The sequence below is a fragment of the Aedes aegypti genome, chromosome 3, assembly GCF_002204515.2.
Source record: "Aedes aegypti strain LVP_AGWG chromosome 3, AaegL5.0 Primary Assembly, whole genome shotgun sequence".
NCBI classification, from domain to species: Eukaryota; Metazoa; Arthropoda; class Insecta; order Diptera; family Culicidae; genus Aedes; species Aedes aegypti.
The window spans coordinates 200,618,743-200,639,050 of NC_035109.1; the positions used below are offsets into that span (position 1 = coordinate 200,618,743).

A 20,308-nucleotide genomic window follows, 5' to 3' on the forward strand; every position below is an offset into this window, starting at 1 on the left:
TCAAAGCAGAATTACAGTCTCTTGGATACAACCTTGACTGGCCACTGCCGACTCAACTATCACATGGCAAATATTCAGCGTGCTGACTCATTTGTGTGTGATAGTTGTTACTCTGATTATGGAACTTCGTATCACCTGATATGTAACTGTCCAGTTTTTTTCGCAAATGTGATTCCAATTACTTGGTAAACACTTATTAAGTGAAACTGAATTCAGAAGCCTGAATCTTCAGGACATTCTGTTATTCTTAACCCGCTGTGGTAATGAGCTGTAGGCTCTCTTTACGCTCATGCGTTTTGCAGTGCCCTTTTTAGGGCGCTGTTCGAACCCATTGTGGTATGGAGCTACATGCTCTCAATTCGCTTATGCGATCTTCCCTCTTCAAGGGACCCCACTCCTATTTCCTCCCATCTTTCCCTTCCCTTTCCTCTCCCATCGGGTAGATGATGAAATAGGCTCAAATATGGCGATGGCACAAATCTCCCAAATGGCGGGGAACGTGCCTCTGGAGCCGGCCTTCTGATACCTGATACCTGCTTCCCATATGTTTGAGCTGAAAATCTCATATTAACTTCAATTCAAATGCGCCAGCTCATGGAACGACCAAATGAGCTGAATTTTCAGGAAGTCTTCCTTTAACCATAAGAAATGATCCGGGGGTTGCCTCGTGGAATTATACAACTTTATTTTTCATTACAATTACAATACACCAATTACTAACTGTAGTAAAATTTTAATGAAACTCAGCAAACTTTCGGCTCAATTTGCGCAATGCAAAATATGTACCCTATAATTCGCGTATATTAACCAAAATAAAATACTTTTTCAGCGTGAAGCTCGTGAGGTTCGACAACTTGACAATGAGCTGCTAAACCAGCGTAGAGCTCAGGAAAGGGAACGTCAAGCGCAATTAGGATCTGAGCGCCACGCAGCAGCAATAGCAGCCTCCACCGTAGTGGAGTCCGGAGCAGCCTTGGACACATCGGGATCTTCAGCTTTGACTATTGACACCAAGCCAAACGAGGTATCACCCAGCGTCAAAAGTGTTACGGAACATCCTACAATGTCGTTGAGGGAAGCTGGTCAAACGAATCAGGTATGAGAACTCTATATCTAAGATATATTTTGGAATAAAAGCGAAATTTTATTTGTGAATCAATATTTAACTACAGAATAATTAATGTAAACTTATTCGTAATCCAACCTTCAAGTAACAACGAATGATTTCATTTTCTTTCATGGCTTCGTATTATCTTCACCAAAACATATCATCTTATAACATATAATCATTGATACAATTATTAAAGCAAGAATTTTTTTCTAATTTCAGGACGAAGGCACGCAGCCTATATCTCCACTCAATGCAGCTTTGTTCAACAAGACATCTAGTTTAGAGTATCAGGAAACAACGCCGGCGATTCCTTTCGAATTCATTCAAAATCGACAGGATTCTACTGAAAGCGAATTGTCAACAACTTATTCACAGTCTCAATCGGAGGCGTATCAGAAGCTAATGTAAGTACAACATAGCCTTACAAAAGCGTCTTAGAGACCGATTTCAGTAGTTTCTTTTTAAGTAACTCGGCGTAATTAGTTTGCCTTTTATAGAATTAAATTTAATTATCGTGTTACTTCTAGATTTAAGATACTAGTTTTAGTTATTTTAACTTTTATCTCAAATGAAATAATAACCAGTTTAGTTGTTCAGCAATTAAACTCCACACTTCGAAAAAATTGTGTAATTTTGTGTCATATAGCTAGCAAATTAAAGCAAGCTAAATGACAAAAAAATAGGTAAGAACTCAATTTTACACTAGACCATTTTCGATAGTGTAATTTTACATGTAGACATTAGGACGATTCAAAATTTAAAAATGTTCGAAAATCCAATCTCCCATATGTTCCTTACTATCCGTACCATACAAACAGTGTTCTGTGAAATTTTCAGCTTTTTCGGTGGTGATTTAAAGGTGGCCTAAAGACAATGTAGGTTTATATGGAAATTAAGTACAAACTTATCATCCCATAGTGAAAACTCATTCTACAAACCTTATTGAAGGATGTTGCTGAAGAAACAAATCCCTTTTGAGCTAATTTTGTTTGGGATTTTTGTAGATTTTTGCAGGGCTTTAATCCCGCAAAAAAAACTCATAAATATCTCCTCTTCCTTCAGTCGGATTGAATTTCTCTTTTCAGCAATACCATCAGTGCACCAGATTCCGCTCATTTAAGGGAAGTTATGTGTTTAAATGTTTATTATAAAATAACTATTGTGTCGATCAATACTATTTTTATGTCACAATGTAGCTCCAAGTATAGGTAATCAGCGGCAAAATAAGAAGAATTTGGAAAACTTTCATAAAAAAATAAATAAATTGCATTTGTTACTGCATCTAAGTCTTCCTATTTCCGCCCACGATAAACAGATTTCATGACGAACTTACTAAAAAATGCTTTATTTCAAATTTCGTTATTTATCCTGATAACGAAGGCCGTATACTAAAAACGACATTTCTTTAAAATTTTGTTTGATTTTTTTTTGCATGAGCGGTTATTGGAACACGCAAAAATACCTAGTGATCCAATAACCGCTCGCGAGGTTATGTGTTTTCAATATAAAAAATTATTTTATCAAATGAAAATAATGTTAGATGACTTCATTTGAAAGTTGTTAATATTGATAGAATATATCCGGGCGAAAAATGTTGGCTTTTGACACGAAAAATCAATTTTTACGCTAGTGAGCGGAAATAGGAGGCATGAGCGGATACTGGTGCACTGATGGTATCTTTATTATGGTTTGAAGAATGAGTTTTTACTAAGGGATGATAAGTTTGTACGCGCATTCCAGTACTAACGTGAATTTTTTTTTTAAATTTTTTCATTTTAATTCCCATATAAACCTATTTTGCCTTTGGGCCACCAGCAAGGAAACCCAATGAAGCTTTGCAAAAACAACGCAATACTTCAATTCTGCATTAGTGGTCTTTGCTAACATTTGTTCCTATCAGTAAATAAAATTGTCATCGAAAGATGACAATCATAAGAATAATTTTTATGCCGAACACAGGGAGCAACATTGTTGTTATTTTTTCAACTCGTGATCAATAAGTTATTTTAAACACAAAATCAAATTTGTTTTAAAGTTGTAATTCGAATGTGTGGCAATAGACTGATGCAATTTTTGATTTTTTTTCTCCCCTATGCTTAAACGGTGTCAATTATGATGAAAATCATTCTCCCAAAATTTGAAGTGATCTGGAAGAAATTTGGTAGTGCATGATGTGAGCATGATTTAGACTTTGTTATCACTAATAACAAGTAGATGAAAAAACCGAATTTAGTACTATACCATTTAATTCCACTAGAGTTTGTATCCTTTGACAGATACGCGTATTTCGACCTCAACTGTAAGGCCGTCTTCAGTGTCGTGTACTAGACTCGACAAGTCGAGTCTAGTACACGACACTGAAGACGGCCTTACAGTTGAGGTCGAAATACGCGTATCTGTCAAAGGATACAAACTCTAGTGGAATTAAATGGTATAGTACTAAATTCGGTTTTTTCATCTACTTATAGGTATTCTACTAAACAGCTCGAAGATTTATTATCACTAATAACAAATTATGCTTACGTCCCATCAAAATGTGGTCTTCAGCGGGGGTGACCCATTTCGCATAAAGACGTTTCGCATAAGGACGTTTCGCATAAGGACGTTTCGCATAATGGACATTTCGCATAATTTTATTTTTGCATAGTGGACGTTTCGCATAATGGACGATTCGCATAATGGACATTTCGCAAAATGTTTTATAAGAATGTCTAGCACCTACCTACTAACAATTTGAGTGTCCAGTTGAAATGAATCAAAAGTTTCAAGATAGAACACTTCTTGCTAAAATGATTCTTTGTTAATGGTATGTAGGATGTGGGAATTGAAATAATATATAATTTATATTTACAAAAACAAATAGTTTTTTAATGTTTATTGAATTCATAAAAAAAAAACAAAAATAGACTTGTCTTATATTTATTCTGAGTTAAGATTCAGAGACACCGCTAGAATAAAATCTTCAAGCGAATAATTCTCAAAGGTCTGAACAATTTTTAAAAGTTTGTCGTTGCGAATCTCAGTTATCATACGCAGAACGCCGACATGTTTCGCGCCAACAAGTTTTTTCCATCTGCTGTGGAAGCTTTCCGCCTGGTTACTTGTTCGTGGAAGTCCTTGCAATACATTCTCATATATGGACCACAGTGTCGGAGGATAAAGAGGAACTGACTTCGCTACACGATTTTTCCGCGCTGGTCTGGTGGGACGACCATTGACATAGGTTTCATCGAAATATTTGATGAATTCGGCCATATAAGATGGAGCTTTTGACTTAATAACTTCAAAAGCCTCTGGTATCTTTGCCGCAGGCAAGAATGCCAGAGCTTGAGTTTTTTTGTACCGTAAAACGGGGTAACTTTGATAATGCGGGTAACTTTGATAGTGCGAGACCCACTACATATTAAACGAAATAACGAAGTTTCTGTTAATCAGTTAAGCAAAACGAATGTAAAAGTAAAGAGTATTAGTATGACACTTCATGTCAAAGCTATTTTCATTGGAATCTAGTGCATTTGAGGCTTTTTATACGAATATTAAAAATTGACACAATTTTAGCATTTTCGAAACGCTTACAAACAATCTGTTCTACGATCACTATTTGATGTAGTTTTGAATAGTTGGCCACTTATCTTTGACAGCCTAGTTATCATAGAACTTGAATACGGTCTTAAATCTCTTAGCGAATAGCATTTTCACAAACTGGGACCATTTTTGTAATCTAAGTCAGAAATTTCCATATAACGTTAAACGCCTAGAGGTATGCAATGCCCTACAAATGTTCGTTATTCATTCAATTTTGTTCGATTCATACTCCATTATCAAAGTTACCCCAATACAGAAAACCAACTTTCGCTTATATGAAAAATTATATATCCATTCATAATAAATCTTTTGGAAATCTATCGACTGCAATCGATAGCTAGGATGCCAGTACTTGTTTTACAAATATAAATTATTATTCTTTGAAACAGCTTTCATAGATATTCAAGTTTTCTTCGAAAAAACTATCAAAGTTACCCCGTTTTACGGTACGTATTGTACACAGCAGAATTTTGTACAAATTCATTCATCAGTTTATGCTGTTGAATGAATTTGTACAAATTTTTGCTGAGATGAAAAAAACAACAAGAATGTCGCGCATCTGGAAATTCTGCGGCAACCGCGTTTATCAGTGCCTTTTCGAAATCCGTGATAACATACAGTGAGAGGCAAAATAAAGTGCCCACCTTACCAGTTTTCGAATTTCTCTCATTGATTTGGTTCAAATTAAAGTTAACACACCTAAATCTTTTGTGATATTTTATTTTTGATGTTCTTTTAAAGTTGCACTTACGAAATTTTGATTAAAAAAAGAATTTTACTTAAAGAAAAAGAAAATCAATTTGTATTGAAAAAAAAGTAGTGACAAAAATAAGTGCCCACTTCCTTCTTGGCCCCAGAAAAGATGATTTAAGAAAAATAAAAAGCAATTTAATAGTTAATGTGTCCTCCTTTGGCCTTAAGGACTTGCTGGAGGCTCTTCGGCATGCTTTTCACCAGGTTTTGTAGGTGTTGTGGATCTAGTTCTTCCCAGGCGCGCTCCAAGGCTTCAAAATAATTATTTTTGTTGGTAACACCAGTTTTTTCAACCCTAGCATCGAGAATCGCCCACAAATTCTCGATGGGGTTGAGGTCTGGGCTTTGTGGAGGCCATTCCAGCGGTTTAATCCGACAAGACCGGAAGAAAGACTTGGTCTTCTTTCCAGTATGCTTCGGGTCGTTGTTCTAGAGAAATATGAATTTCTCTTCAAGGCCCGTCTGGATCAGCGAAACCTCCAGATTTTCCAGCAAGATGTTAATGTAGGAATCTGCCGTCATTATTCCGTCGATTTTCACGACGCTTCCTACTCCACTCCATGAAAAACACCCCCAGACCATCACATTTCATCACATCACACTTCCATGCGTCACCGTTCCTTGGATGTGGCGCTCCTGAAGCTCGAGCTGTCTAACCGAGAGCGGCGGGCTCGTGTGTGATGCAGAGCACCACATCCAAGGAACGGTGAAGCATGGAGGAGGAAATGTGATGGTCTGGGGGTGTTTTTCATGGAGTGGAGTAGAAAACCTCGTGAAAATCGACGGAATAATGATGGCAGATTCCTACATTAACATCTTGCTGGAAAATCTGGAGGTTTCGCTGATCCAGACGGGCCTTGAAGAGAAATTCATATTTCTCTAGAACAACGACCCGAAGCATACTGGAAAGAAGACCAAGTCTTTTTTCCGGTCTTGTCGGATTAAACCGCTGGAATGGCCTCCACAAAGCCCAGACCTCAACCCCATCGAGAATTTGTGGGCGATTCTCGATGCCAGGGTTGAAAAAACTGGTGTTACCAACAAAAATAATTATTTTGAAGCCTTGGAGCGCGCCTGGGAAGAACTAGATCCACAACACCTACAAAACCTGGTGAAAAGCATGCCGAAGAGCCTCCAGCAAGTCCTTAAGGCCAAAGGAGGACACATTAACTATTAAATTGCTTTTTATTTTTCTTAAATCATCTTTTCTGGGGCCAAGAAGGAAGTGGGCACTTATTTTTGTCACTACTTTTTTTTCAATACAAATTGATTTTCTTTTTCTTTAAGTAAAATTCTTTTTTTTATCAAAATTTCGTAAGTGCAACTTTAAAAGAACATCAAAAATAAAATATCACAAAAGATTTAGGTGTGTTAACTTTAATTTGAACCAAATCAATGAGAGAAATTCGAAAACTGGTAAGGTGGGCACTTTATTTTGCCTCTCACTGTACCGTGGGTCTAGGTCTATGTCGATTTCCTCTGAAAAAAAAGAGTGATCAGTTAAACTGGATGCAATAATAGTTTGATTGAACTAACCACATTTGTCAATCAATGTATTGAAAGTTTTACGGTAAAGGGACTCAGATTTGGATGTCATCAAAATAAAAACCAATGGAAACACACGAGTGTGATCTGGTGCAATACTTCCATGAATAGTCACAAGCTGTCGAAACAATCCCGGCACAGTCGCAAACGTTCCATCGATTACCCAAAACTTTGAATCTGAGAGACGACGCAGTGATTCGTTTGTGGCAAAGATCATTGCTCGCTCAGACCCATCCTCAATATCACTAATCATGAATCGATCCCCATCAATGGATTTTTGTAGCTCGTCTGGAACCAGGAATCCTTCCAATGTTTCGGGTTCCGTGTCTTCGGATTTTCCGTTAGCACGCACTCTTTGCACAAGTTTTCGGCGAGCTGCCACTGATATTCTTGATTGGACAGATGTTGGAAACTCGCTTAGGGTAGTTTGTACTATTTTTGCTATGTTGCTCGAGCTGTCAGTTTCGGCTTTTCTTTTTAATTGTGCTCGGAATTCCGTTTCGGACAATGAAATAGGATCGGGCTCATGATTGTGCTCAGAGACACTCAAAATTTTATGCATTCCGTTCACTTTCATACTTCTAGCCCTTGCAGGACATTTCGAACCTTGGCGCCTTGATTTACACTCCCAGTAGTACACATTATCGACCTGCTCAACAATACGATATAAAATATTTGAAAAATATTATAGTTATCCAACAAACCTCACTCCTGTTCTGCTGGAAAATAAAACCTTGAATAGCAAGCATATCTTTTCCTTTTGATGATTTCAAAAGCTTAACCTGGTTTTCACTATCGGATGAAGGGTCTGCCATTTTATAGATATCAATATCGTATGCTGGATTCTGTCACAAACTACTTATCCGGCCTGTGGATGTACGTCGAATGATCTATCTCATGGTGCATGTAGAACAACGATTCCGAAAAAGCAATACACAATTATAATACAATACACACAAACAATACACAATAGCACATAAGCGTGTTGCTTCTTCTGATTGGATGTATATATATTATTCATGTCAAATAGCTCACTATTGTTGCAAACACAATGCTCGACCCTGGCAAACCATGATGGAATTGTGTTCATGTGAGAGTATAAAGTTAATTAGCCATATTAAACAAAAAGTGATGAAATCTGATTTCAAACCACATTGGCGAATACAAAGCACTTGATGTGACTGTAGAAAGAGCATGTCCCTTTTTCACAAAGGCACATGACAGCACGTTAGAAGCAATAGGTTCAGGTGATTACGTTTGGAGCATAAGTTAAGGTGCAAATGAATCGTAGCCAAACCTCAAGAGTTGAATTTTAGAGAACCAAACGATGGTTTAAGCTGTAAACTTGATCGATTGGTCACTCGCTGGTGTTTATTCGAAAGAATCGCATTTGAAAGAAGGGAGTAATTGTCACAGAGATCAAATTATCTGTTACGCTCATTATCACTACAGAAAAAGTTAATAAAAATTGAACCTCTGAAAGTTTCAACGTTAATAGTACATATAAGCAAAAATTGAAAGAACAGCCTATGTTAAAAAGAATGTAAAATCACTGATGAATGTATTATAAATTATAATGTCAAAAATCAAGTTTATGACATTACATGAAAGAATAGCCTTCTTTCAAAAGAAGGAAAATCTTTGTTGTAAATTTAATCTGAGCATATTGCTAGAGAACATCCTGTTTTGAAAAATATATAGTGTTCTTTTGCCTTAAAATGTCCATCAAACTACATTCGAATCGTGCTAAACTTCATTTTATAAAATTATTAAGTACAATCGTTGTTTTCCACTAACTTTTTCTTAACTAGAAACAAACTCTTTGCAAATAAAGCTTGATGTTTAATGGGGCAAGGGTAACTGCCGTGATAGAAGATTTGAAGGGATGAACAGCAAACACAATAATGCAAAGAGATAATGCGAAAGGTCTTTAGTATAAAAACAAAATTATGCGAAATGTCCATTATGCGAAACGTCCATTATGCGAAATGTCCATTGTTCAAAACTAAAATTATGCGAAATGTCCATTATGCGAAACGTCCTTATGCGAAACGTCCTTATTCGAAATGTCTTTATGCGAAACGTCCCGCCCCCGTCTTCAGCAAAGTTGTAGCTGAAAGGATTTCACAAAGGCAGAGGTTGCTCACTTTTCCATAAAATATTATGTCGAATAGATAGATGCCTGGACACAAAATGTTGACGTTTTCCATAGTAATCTCCATATAAACTTCAAATGACTTGTGTACTACAGCCCTGTCGTCGTGCTTAGTCGCGCTTAGTCGACTACTAAGAAGCTTTTCTTTTTCAAAAACAAAAATGTTTCTGAAATCAGTTACAATCTTACGCCCTATAAGGCATCAATTAAAATTACCAAACCCTTATCAAATAATTTTGCGGGATCAGGTACATATTAACGCCCTGTATGACATCAATAAAAAATGTTCACGCCCTGAAGTAGTTTGGCTCTTTTTCATCAATAAAACATTCCTAGCTGTATCAAAGCCATTGAGTAATTTGCCATGTCTTATATAGATCAGCTGCATCTTGACGCCCTCTAGGGCATTAATTGAAAATTTCCAAGCTATATCAACATCCTGGAGTATGTTTTTGTGATCCTATTGAGATAAAGTGCACCTTAACGCCCTGTATGACATTATTTTACCTTGTTTTACGTATATCAGGTCATCTTAACGCCCTTAAGGACATCAATTCCAAACTCTAAGCAGTATCAACACCCCGTATCTTAATCTATCCAAAATAATCTAAATCTGACCTTGTTCTAATTAGATCATATCTAATCGTTCTGAATAACATCAATAAAAATCATCAAGTTGTATCAACTTCCTGGGAAATTTTACCTTGTAGCATGTAGGTGCATCTTGACGCGCTGCAGATGCATTGGAAATTCCAAGATATATCAACGCCCTGGATTATTTTTTCCTTACAAGCTCAGGTGATTCTTAACACCCTGAAGTAATTTGACCTTATCTAGTGTTGATCAGGTCATCTCAACGCCCTTTAGGATCAAATGAAAACTCTAAGCAGTATCAACGCCCTGAATAAATTAGACCTTATCCTTTTAAAACCAGGTTATGTTAACACCCTGTATAACATCAATAGAAATTGTCATACTGTATCCACTTGTATCAACGTTATACTATATAAACCTGTATCAACGCCCTGAAGTAAATCATATTCATCTCACCTAGAGACATCTTAACGCCCCTTAGGTCATACATTAAAAATGTCAAGCTGTATCAACGCCGTGGAGTAAAGCATCTTAACGCCCTGTAGGACATCAATTGTCGAGATATATCATTGTCCAGGTGTAATTTGACCTTGTCTCACGTAGACCATGTCATCTTAATGCCCTGTTCAACATCAATAGAAATTGTATTGATATATCAATTTTCTGAAGTGCTTTGACCTTATCTCACATACATCAGATCATCTTAACGCCCTTTAGGACATCAATCTCCAAGCTGTATCAGCACCCTAAAAAATTTGACCTTGCCCTATATACATCAGCTACATCCTCACGCCCTATATGACATCAATAAAAATTGTAAAGATGTATCAACGCCCTTGTGTAATCTGACCTTGTCCCACGTAGATCAAGTCATTTAAGCGCCCTTAAGGATATCAATTGGAAATTACAAGTTGTATAAACGCCCTGAAGATTTTTTTTCTTTATCCTGTTTAGATCAGGTGAATCTTAACGTATTGTTTGACATCAATAGAAATTGTCAAGATGTATCAACGCCCTGGAGTAAATTGATCTCGTCTCACGTAGATCAATTGCATCTTAACGCCATCAAGGACATCAATTGAAAGTTTCAAGCTGTATCAGCTACCTGAGGCAATTTTACCTTGACCCATGTAAATCAACTGCATATTGAGTTCTTTTGGACGTACATTGAAAATTTTAAGCTGTATGAACGCCGCAACTCGTCTACTGATAAGTAATTACTCGTTAGTATTTAAGAAATTTCTGGTTCCAGTTTTTTTGACACCTACAGAGATCTACAAATAGAATCACATGGGCTTCAACGGGGTTATGACCCATATAAATTAAAAAAAAAGTATGGTCAAGAAACTACGATTTGGAGAGATGGAGCTATTAAACATAAACATTAAATAACGTGCTTTATAGATAGCTCTTAATTGTTTCACTTGCAAGTAAACGAACGAGTTATTGACAGAAATAAGAAATCTTGGAAGCAATTGAAAAATTTTCAATTCAAGGACAATTTATGAAAGTATACTTGAAAACCCAGGTTATATTGTTAGCTGAATAATGGCTTTAAAGTTTTTCAAACTGAATTTAGGCTTTCTTGACACTTCATACACAAGGGTACGGTTTACTTCTCCAAACCGATGGACTACTAGCCGAATTATAGTACAAGTTGGGGTATACTTTCAGAAAAAATATTTGAACTGAACGATCCTTTGTACTTGTACTGTTTGTTCCACATTTTAATCGAATTAGAATACAAACTGACCTCGTGCAAATGCATACAGGGGATAGGAAAAATGATTGAGATAGGCAAAACTTTGCCCAAATTCAAATGCTTACAACTTTTTGAAAAATGGCTGAAATTGGATGCATCTGGAAGCATTCGATGGAAAATTTGGTCTAGTTTCAGGAATTCGCTTGGCCATGTATATTGGCCACCGGACACCGGAGATGTTACAGATTTTCCGAGGTCATGTCCAAAACACATTTTTTCTGTCGCTTGTAGTTTTGTGCGGTGTGACTTTCTATAGATTTGCCGATTTTTCCAAGAAACTAGATCCAATTGAAGATTGAATGCAGGTGGACGCAATAAGATTCGTTGGAAATTCTCCGAGATATTATGATCAGTTACGTTTGTATTTCCAATCAACCAACCAGAACTATATCCAAATGGCATCAAATTTTAAGATGATACTTCCGGGAAAATATTCAGAATCATTAGATGAACTGACTAATTTATAGTAGGTTCCAGGTACCCTGAGGGAAGTGGCCAATAATGAACATGTGCGGTGCAATATCAATGTGGGTATAAAATTTTAAGATTTTTGAAGGTAATGCTGTCAAAAGCACTTCCAGAATCACTTGCTGTCTTGACCACTCTATAGTAGGTTCCAAGTACCTCGGGGATGTGGCCAATTTAAAACATGTCCAGAACCTTATCAATATGGGTAACAAACTTCAAGATTTTTAAAGCTGAGTTTTCCGGAAGAATTTTCAGAGTCATTGGCTGCTATGGCCACTCTACAGGTTCGAGGTGCCCCGGGGTATGTGGCTAATTTCGAACGTGTTCGTAATTATATATTATATATGTAATTATATAATATGGGTATCGAACTTTAACTTTAATCAAACTTTAACATTTTTTAAGGTGATGGAAACAAATTCAAAACTACAAGCTGCCATGACCCCTCAATAGTAGATTCCATGTGCTTTGGGGGATGTGGACAACTCAAAACATGTTCGGAGTCATACCCAGATGGGTATGGAGCTTCAAGGTTCGTGAAGGATGTGCTTCCGGAATCATTTTTAGAACCACCGGCTGCTATGACTAATCTATAGTAGGTTTGAGTAAGGGGATGTAAGAAATTTTGAACTGCTTCCAGAAGCATAATTTTCAAAGATCTTGAAGTTCGATGCAAATATTGATATGGTTTTGGACATGGAAGAGATTGACCACTTCTCCCGGGGTTCTACGTACCTACTGTAGAGTGGCCATAGCTGCCGGTGGCTGTGAAAATGCTTCCGGAAGCCTCAGCTTTAGAAATCTTGAAGTTTGTTGTCAATATTAATATGGTTTTGGACATGTTTTATATTGACCACATCCCCCGGGGTACATGAAACCTACTATAGAGTGGCCATGACATCAAGTGATTCTGGAAGTGCTTTCGAAAGCATTACCTTCAAAAATCTTAAAATTTTATACCCCCATTGATATTGCATCGCACATGTTCATAATTGGCCACTTCCCTCAGGGTACCTGGAACCTACTATAAATTGGTCAGAGCATCTGATGGTTCAGAATATATTCCCGGAAGCATCATCTTAAAATTTGATGCCCACTTGGAAACAGGTTGATATATACATGATTGGAAAAACAAACGTGACTAATCATATTTTCCGGAACAAGTTTTACGAAATTGGCCATATCACGGAGGATTTCAAACGAATCTTATTACTTTCACCTGCATTCAATATTCCATTGGATCTAGTTTCTTGGAAAAATCTGAAAATCTATAGAACGTCACACCGCATAAAATTACAGAAAAAATGTGATTTGGACGTGACCTCGGAAAATCCGGAACATCTCCGGTGTCCGGTGGCCAATATGCATGGCCAAGTAAATTTCTGAAACTAGACCAAATTTGCCATCGAATACTTCCAGATGCATCCAATTTCATCCATTTTTCAAAAAGTTGTAAGCATTTGAATTTGGGCAAAATTTTGCCCCTCTCAATCATTTTGCCTATCCCCTGTATAAGTTGAAGTATTAATGAAATTTTCTTATAAGGCGACCTCATTAACACCTGGAAGTTGGTATTTTTGTTTAATCTTAGATGAGTCAAAAGTTTTAAACAAAAAGTGGTGTTCGTAAACAAATATCCGCTACATTTTATCAATTATACTTTACACTTTTCTTAAATCGAATAATAGATTATAGGTTCCTCCAAACCGACATGTATATGTTCCCCAATTCTTTCCCATTATATAAACTTATCTACTGCATAGCATTTACTTTTCTATTAATACTTTAAGGTGAAACTCCTTTGAATCCACTAATAACTGTATAAAAGTAGTGGTACACAAAAAATATTCTTCTATTTGTTGATAATAGTGAAATTATAAATGATAAGACGTTGTTGCCAGTAATCGCTACTTCAATTTGAGTCTTTTCCCCTTCGGCTAAATAAGATTGCTTGATGTCATACGTAACCATCAACCTATCTGACAGCCCTGCAAGCGAGCAGCCAGCGTAAAATTAGAAAAATAAAAAAAGCGAAATGCTGTGATCGAGTGATTGTTTTCAGCACGGTTTGGTGAAATTTTAAGTTGTTTTCATCAGAAATCAACTAGTAATTGATCTTTAATTATCAAGTAGTGAAAGTAAACTGTGTTGGAGGTTCTACGTTTAGTGAAAGTGGTAAAATTCTGCGAAAAGTGTTCTTCGTTCGCAGGCGAATTAGTGTAAACAAGTGTAGCAAAGTGAAGCATCCGAGTTGAAAATTAGCACGGTTCGTGAAATTTCCACCAGCTACTAGTGTTAAAACTACGGAAATTGTAAGGTAATAGTGTTCTGATGTCTCGTTAGAAATTTGGGAGTGGATTTAGTACAGGTAAGTGAAAAATTTTGAGAAATAATGTGGACTTCCAGAAATGTGTTTGTATATGTGAGGAAGCCATCTTCACTGCCATGACAGGGATTCCTTCCTATATGTCCTTAAGATCAACGTGACAACTCTAGGAAAGTGCTAGATGGTTCAATGGCGAAATCGTCACGTCATTTGACCAGAAACGTAGCAAAGTTGGTCTCGGCTTGGGGTAATCCTGATTAAAATAATTAGAGTTGAAGTTCATAAGCTCTACTAGCATTAGTCCAAATACATTTCTAGTACTAGTTCAGTTGTTTTTTTAACTATTCTGGAATAAATTCAAATATCCCACTCAGCTTATCAAAGCTAAACCTTTTAAAAAGGATTGCCGATTGCATACCGTTTTGATTCATATTACGGACAGCTTCAAATTCCGGACACTCTACTTTGTATGGGAAACATTTCACACGAAATGTTTCAATTTTTGCCGTTTAAAAGTTCTCGATTTCAAGGTTCATTTTAGTAAGCATTTTCCATAAATATCTTTGAAAATTTATAATGCCCAACTACCTTAGATGTCTCTTTAGTGGTTTGACGATTTCAAATAATGATTTGACTGATTATCATGAGCTGTCCGGAATTCGAATCAAAGTGTCCGGAATATGAGGCAAAAGTGAGGAAGCGTCCGGAATAAGAATCATGAAAAGGCCACACATTTTGATTTATTAAAAATTATTCAAGTTGCGGAAGCGAATTCTTTATCCACCATTCAAAAGTTAAGGGCTTCCAACGCTTGATAATGCTAAAGAATCATACAGAATGATTTATTTTGTATGCTCTCTGCTGGGTTATACTTCACTGAGGCCTTAAGTGTCCGTAAGGCGGCATCCATTTATTACGTAACGCTAAAATTGGAAATTTTCGACCCCCTCCCCCCCCTCCGTAACGCTTTTTGTATGGAAATTTTTAAAATTTTGTATGAGTCGTAACGCTTGAGCCTACTACAAGCGTTACGTAATTTGTGGATGCCGCCTAATATGAATCAAAACGGTATGACAAGACACGAAAATTTTTCACTACAAAACAAACAAGGCCACGCTTATGGTTGCTATGCTTACATGCAGCCGTGCAAATCGAGTTAGTCAGAGCCTAAGACAAGACGTGTCAGGTCGAAGTACAAAAATGAAACCAATTGCCTGTCAAAAAAGACCACTTCTCATTGGTCGGTTTGGCAAAGGCCTACTTTCACATCGTTGAGTTGCATTACAACAGGGCACTTTGTTGCTAGCCTGGCCGTGTTGATAGTTTATAAGGTAGAGTTTTTATCAAAAGTTTGGAAATTTTTCATGAAATCTTTTTGTTTCAAATCCATTTATATTCGATGTTAAGTTTACCGCAAGTCCTCTTACAATGTAACAATAATTAAAAAATACATAAATGAAAGCACAATAATAGAAATTATGTCAATTCTCTCTAATAATCTCGCCGGTTTTAAATATAAACCTGATTTTCAAATTAGCTATCATCCTCTATTGCACTGTATGAGTGAAACGTGCAAGAAACAACAAAATTATGAGTCTTGATATTTGAATATGTTCACAAGATTTACTTAAAAAAGAATACTGATAGCACTGGCTTTTGTACCGTCAAGGATATCGACTGAAAAAAACGGGGCAGTCTTAGTTGAGCTGTCACGTCCTATCCTAGGTCAGAGCTGTTCAAAAACAACTCGTGATTTAGCTCGAGATCAGTAAGCTGTCCCACCCCTTGGAACGCCATCTGGATTATAGTAACGCCCCCCTAAAAAAGGGACGACTAAGAAGCTCAAATTTTACGACGACAGGGCTGTGTGTACAGTCAAATTTCTTCCGATTCATTTCAAACTTTGGGAGGATGCTTTTTACCATAATATAAATCGTTTAAGCATAGGGGAGCCAAAATTTTAAAATTTGCATCACTCTAATGTGGCAATGTTTACCAACACTTAGAAATTTCTCGAAAATTGCAATGCAAAGCCTAAAAACTAAGATGTAGCTTGGGAGTAGCTTTTTATCTTCAATGTTCGAGGACTCCAAACATTAAAAAGTCAATAATGGCGCCAGCCACGTCCTTACGGTCATCGAGGGAAGGGAAGTAATGTTAGTGTGACATCAATTGTTATTGACTTCGCAGCACCAATCTGGAGTTCGCCGGTTGGACTTCCGAAGCGAACTAACTGTCATTGCTCTGCCGGCTCCGCTTTTATCTCGACTGTTTTTGAAAACAGTCCGACATCACGTCGACGGAAGCAATTTCACCACAACGGAGAATTTGTCAGTTCGAGTGCGCCAAAATCCTTCCGATTGAAAATGTGTTGGCGGTACTTAAGGTGCAACAATTTGCTTTTCATATGCATCTCCATGGTTATCATGGGAAGGAGTTTTGTTAGTGGGAGGGATCATAGCTGCATGATCAGGATTCACCTTGGTAAGTTATGCGATTCATGCAACCTAAGTTCAAAAATATACCTATCAGTGCTCTAAAGACAAAGTGAACATACGGTAAGTCGAGACTTTAAGCGTTATTTTTTATATTTATGAAATCAGGTGTGTGAAAAGGTATAGGTTGTTTTTGTTAATGTACAAGAATCTATGTCGACACTTACAGTGATGAACTCAATTATAATAAATCAATTCATTTGAGTAACATTCCCACCGTTGTCATGATAAACACGAGAAAAAAAACTACGGCGATGACGCAAAAAAACATTTTTCTGATGAAAATAAAACTAAGCCAAAACTCAAACCCTCAAGAGCACAAATCCAGAGAACCAGACAGCGGCTCAAGCTGAAAATTTAATCGATTGGTCACCACCAGCGAGTGACCAATCGATCAAGCCCTCAGCCCGATCCACTGTCCGGCTCTCTGGCTTCCAATAATTTGAGGTCCTGCTTCGATGCATCTTCACCTTTTGCCTGGGCTTTAACGAAGCACTGCCCAGCAGAACGCGTGCAGAATTTTTTTTTTTTTTAAATAAACAGACTTATTTCCGCTATAGACACTTTTTTTTAAAAACTGCACCAGCCGTTTCACCAGCTGAATCTCCTATGGAAAAAGTGCATAATTTTGAAAGAAAATAAATTCTATTATGAAATTTGAAATCATGGTAGGAATTTTTGAAATTATTCATTTTATAAAAAATGCAAATCAAATAAAACAGAATCATATGCACCCGAAACATCAAGAAAAGTAGAAACAACATCTGGTTTCCTGTTAAACGAAAGTTGTATTTGAGGAGCTAAAAGCGCGGTACAATCACGAGTACCAAGACCTTTTCTAAATCCAAATTGAGAAAAAGAAAATATTTTATTACTCTCAGCCCACAATTCCAAACGATTTCATATCATACGTTCCATAAGTTTACGTAAACATGAATGATAGTAAGCTAATAGGTCTACGACTATCAAATAAAGATGGATCCTTACCAGATTTTAAAATACTTGCTACTTTAACAAAACGCCACTCAGAAGGAAGCATATTTTGAGAAATAAATGAATTATATATCGAAAGTAAATATTATTTTCAATCACCTGGTAAATTTTGGAGAACAATAAATTTTATATTACCTATACCTGGAGCAGTACTATTGGTCAATGATAAGGCCAAATTCATCTCTGCTAAAGAAAATGGATTACATAAATCAGGAAAATTATTCACATACCTATTTTGTTTTGTAATTAACAAAATTGGGAACACAACTTGAGCATATTTTGGATTGATCAATCGCATATTCTGAATATTATAACAAATTTGGAGAAACAGAATCATAATTCCTCAAATTTCTAGCTACGGACCATAAGTTTGCTAATGAAGACAATAAATTACCATCATTGTACAAAGAAACTAAAACATAATCGGCAAATTTAATCCAATCCACATTATTACATAGATCAGCAACATGTACTTCTTGTGGCGTTTCGTTATGAATGGGATTTTGAAATTAAATTAAAATAGGTAAATGATCACTATTATTCGGATCATCAATAGTTTTTCAAGACGACATCATAGATAAACTATTCGAACAAAGAGATAAATCAATACATGACGAATGTGAAGGAGGTACTGAAATTCTGGTAAAAGATCAATCGTTTAAAATATTTATATTAAACTCATCAATCAATTCCATTATTAAAGAACCTCTTCCTTTAGAGCTATGACTTCCTCATGCAATATTATGGACATTGAAATCACCCAATATATATTGACTATTCGAGTGCCGAACTTCTAGGCAGTCAAAACTTCGGCGAAGTTCGGCGTCGGCATTCTAATTGGGTGCTTCACCGACGCATAAGGAGTGCCTTTGTCGGCGTAGCACTTCGGTAGAATGCCGACGCCGAACTTCGGCGAACTTTCGGTGATATTTCATTTCTCTTATGAACTTCGGTCTAAAGTTAATCTGAATGCACAATAATAAGAAGGAATTTCTTTTAAAATACAGTCGAAGCTTGTTATAACGACATCGCAAAGGACCGTCGTAATAGAGAAATGTCGTTATAGAGCATAGTTATAATATCAAAATATTTTTCAAGGGACCGCAAAATATTATTATAGAGAGTGTTTGTCGCTATAAAAGTTGTCGTTATAACGAGCTTCGACTATACATTTAATTTTCGATAAACAAAAACATACGTTAGGAGGGAAATAAAAACATACAATAGAAAAGTCAAAACTATCTTTTTTTTATAGAAACGGCAATATATAAAATTTGTGACTGTATTGATATATCCAAATATTGGAATTCAATATTATGTCGTATTCCAATCAGAACTCCTCCATATGAAACACAACGGTCTTTTTTAATGATTTGGAATTGTGGACCACGTAAAAATTTAGATTCTATTAGCCAAGTTTTATTAAAACAAAAAATATCGGCATTTAAGCTTGTTATCAATGCTTTTAACCCACCGAGTTTGTTAATGATGTTGCGACAATTCCATTGTTGAAATTTCATACTATTTGTATTTTTTTTTGAAGCCATTAGGATGAAAACAAAGATGCAATGAGTGGTCCAAAATTATTCAATTTATCCAAAATAGAAACCAAAAAAGGTAAGATAATTTTGATATTTTTTTCAGAAATCACTAAGACCTAAAAATTCAACTAATTCTTCTAAAATATTCAACAGGGGTGAAACTTGCAACAATTCGACATGTAACCGAATTGTCGTTTCGTTCAGCATTGAGTTAAATTATAAACTATTCCGCCATTTATTGACCTCAGGTATACAACAGAAGATTTTGGCGAGGGTTTGGGTATTGTTTCTTTTTTGCTTGGTTTGCTGGAGGTGAAAATCATATTAAACGTTGGATTGCATGAAATGTATGCCGAAAAACGTTCCTCGCACCACAGAAACGGTAGAAATATGTCATTCGAGGCATTTGCTGTCAGGCACGGTACTTAGTAGTGTACTAATTGACAATATAATAGTTTTGATGATTTGATGGTTAAACGCTATAAAAATTCAAAAACGTTTTTGACTACTCTTGTGGAGAAACTTGCAACAGCTATTTCGATCTCAATTGTTTGATATTTATTGCCGTTTATCATCAAAACACATGAAAAAGTGAAATTGAACATAATTTTTTTCAGCAATATCTAAACTTTCGTACCGCAATTTATTTAATATACGTTTAATTTACATGAATCGCATTATTATTAGATTTAGATTTATCTTCTTTATGAAAATAATGAAAAATTTTGAAAATCTGTACAAAAACTAACTTGCAGATCTGCCAAATGGCAATGTTGCGAACTTTCTGCATGAAGTATGATAAAAGTTGTACCAGAATACCAACAGAGACCATTTTAAAACATACATCATCAATATGTGTTACGTCGCTTTGATTTGCAATTGTATAATAAAAATAAGTTATGTGAAGCATAACCTAAAGTACAATTGTATTTGTAGAAAAGTTGTATTAAATCGTTTTAATGCCTTTCCAATAACTATGA

The 20,308-nt window shown here is 36.2% G+C and overlaps 1 protein-coding gene across 17 annotated transcripts in view; it reads left to right on the forward strand.

The window, feature by feature from the left end:
- The window catches only part of LOC5568207 (voltage-gated potassium channel subunit beta-1), a 115,888-nt gene that overhangs the window by 42,102 nt on the left and 53,478 nt on the right, over positions 1–20,308 (forward strand). For all 17 annotated transcript variants that reach the window (XM_021854190.1, XM_021854204.1, XM_021854197.1 and 14 more), the window contains 2 exons: positions 830–1,096; positions 1,331–1,515. In XM_021854190.1, the coding sequence (XP_021709882.1) occupies positions 1,064–1,096; positions 1,331–1,515 (218 nt within the window). In that variant the 5' untranslated portion in view covers positions 830–1,063. The remainder of the gene's footprint in view (positions 1–829; positions 1,097–1,330; positions 1,516–20,308) is intronic.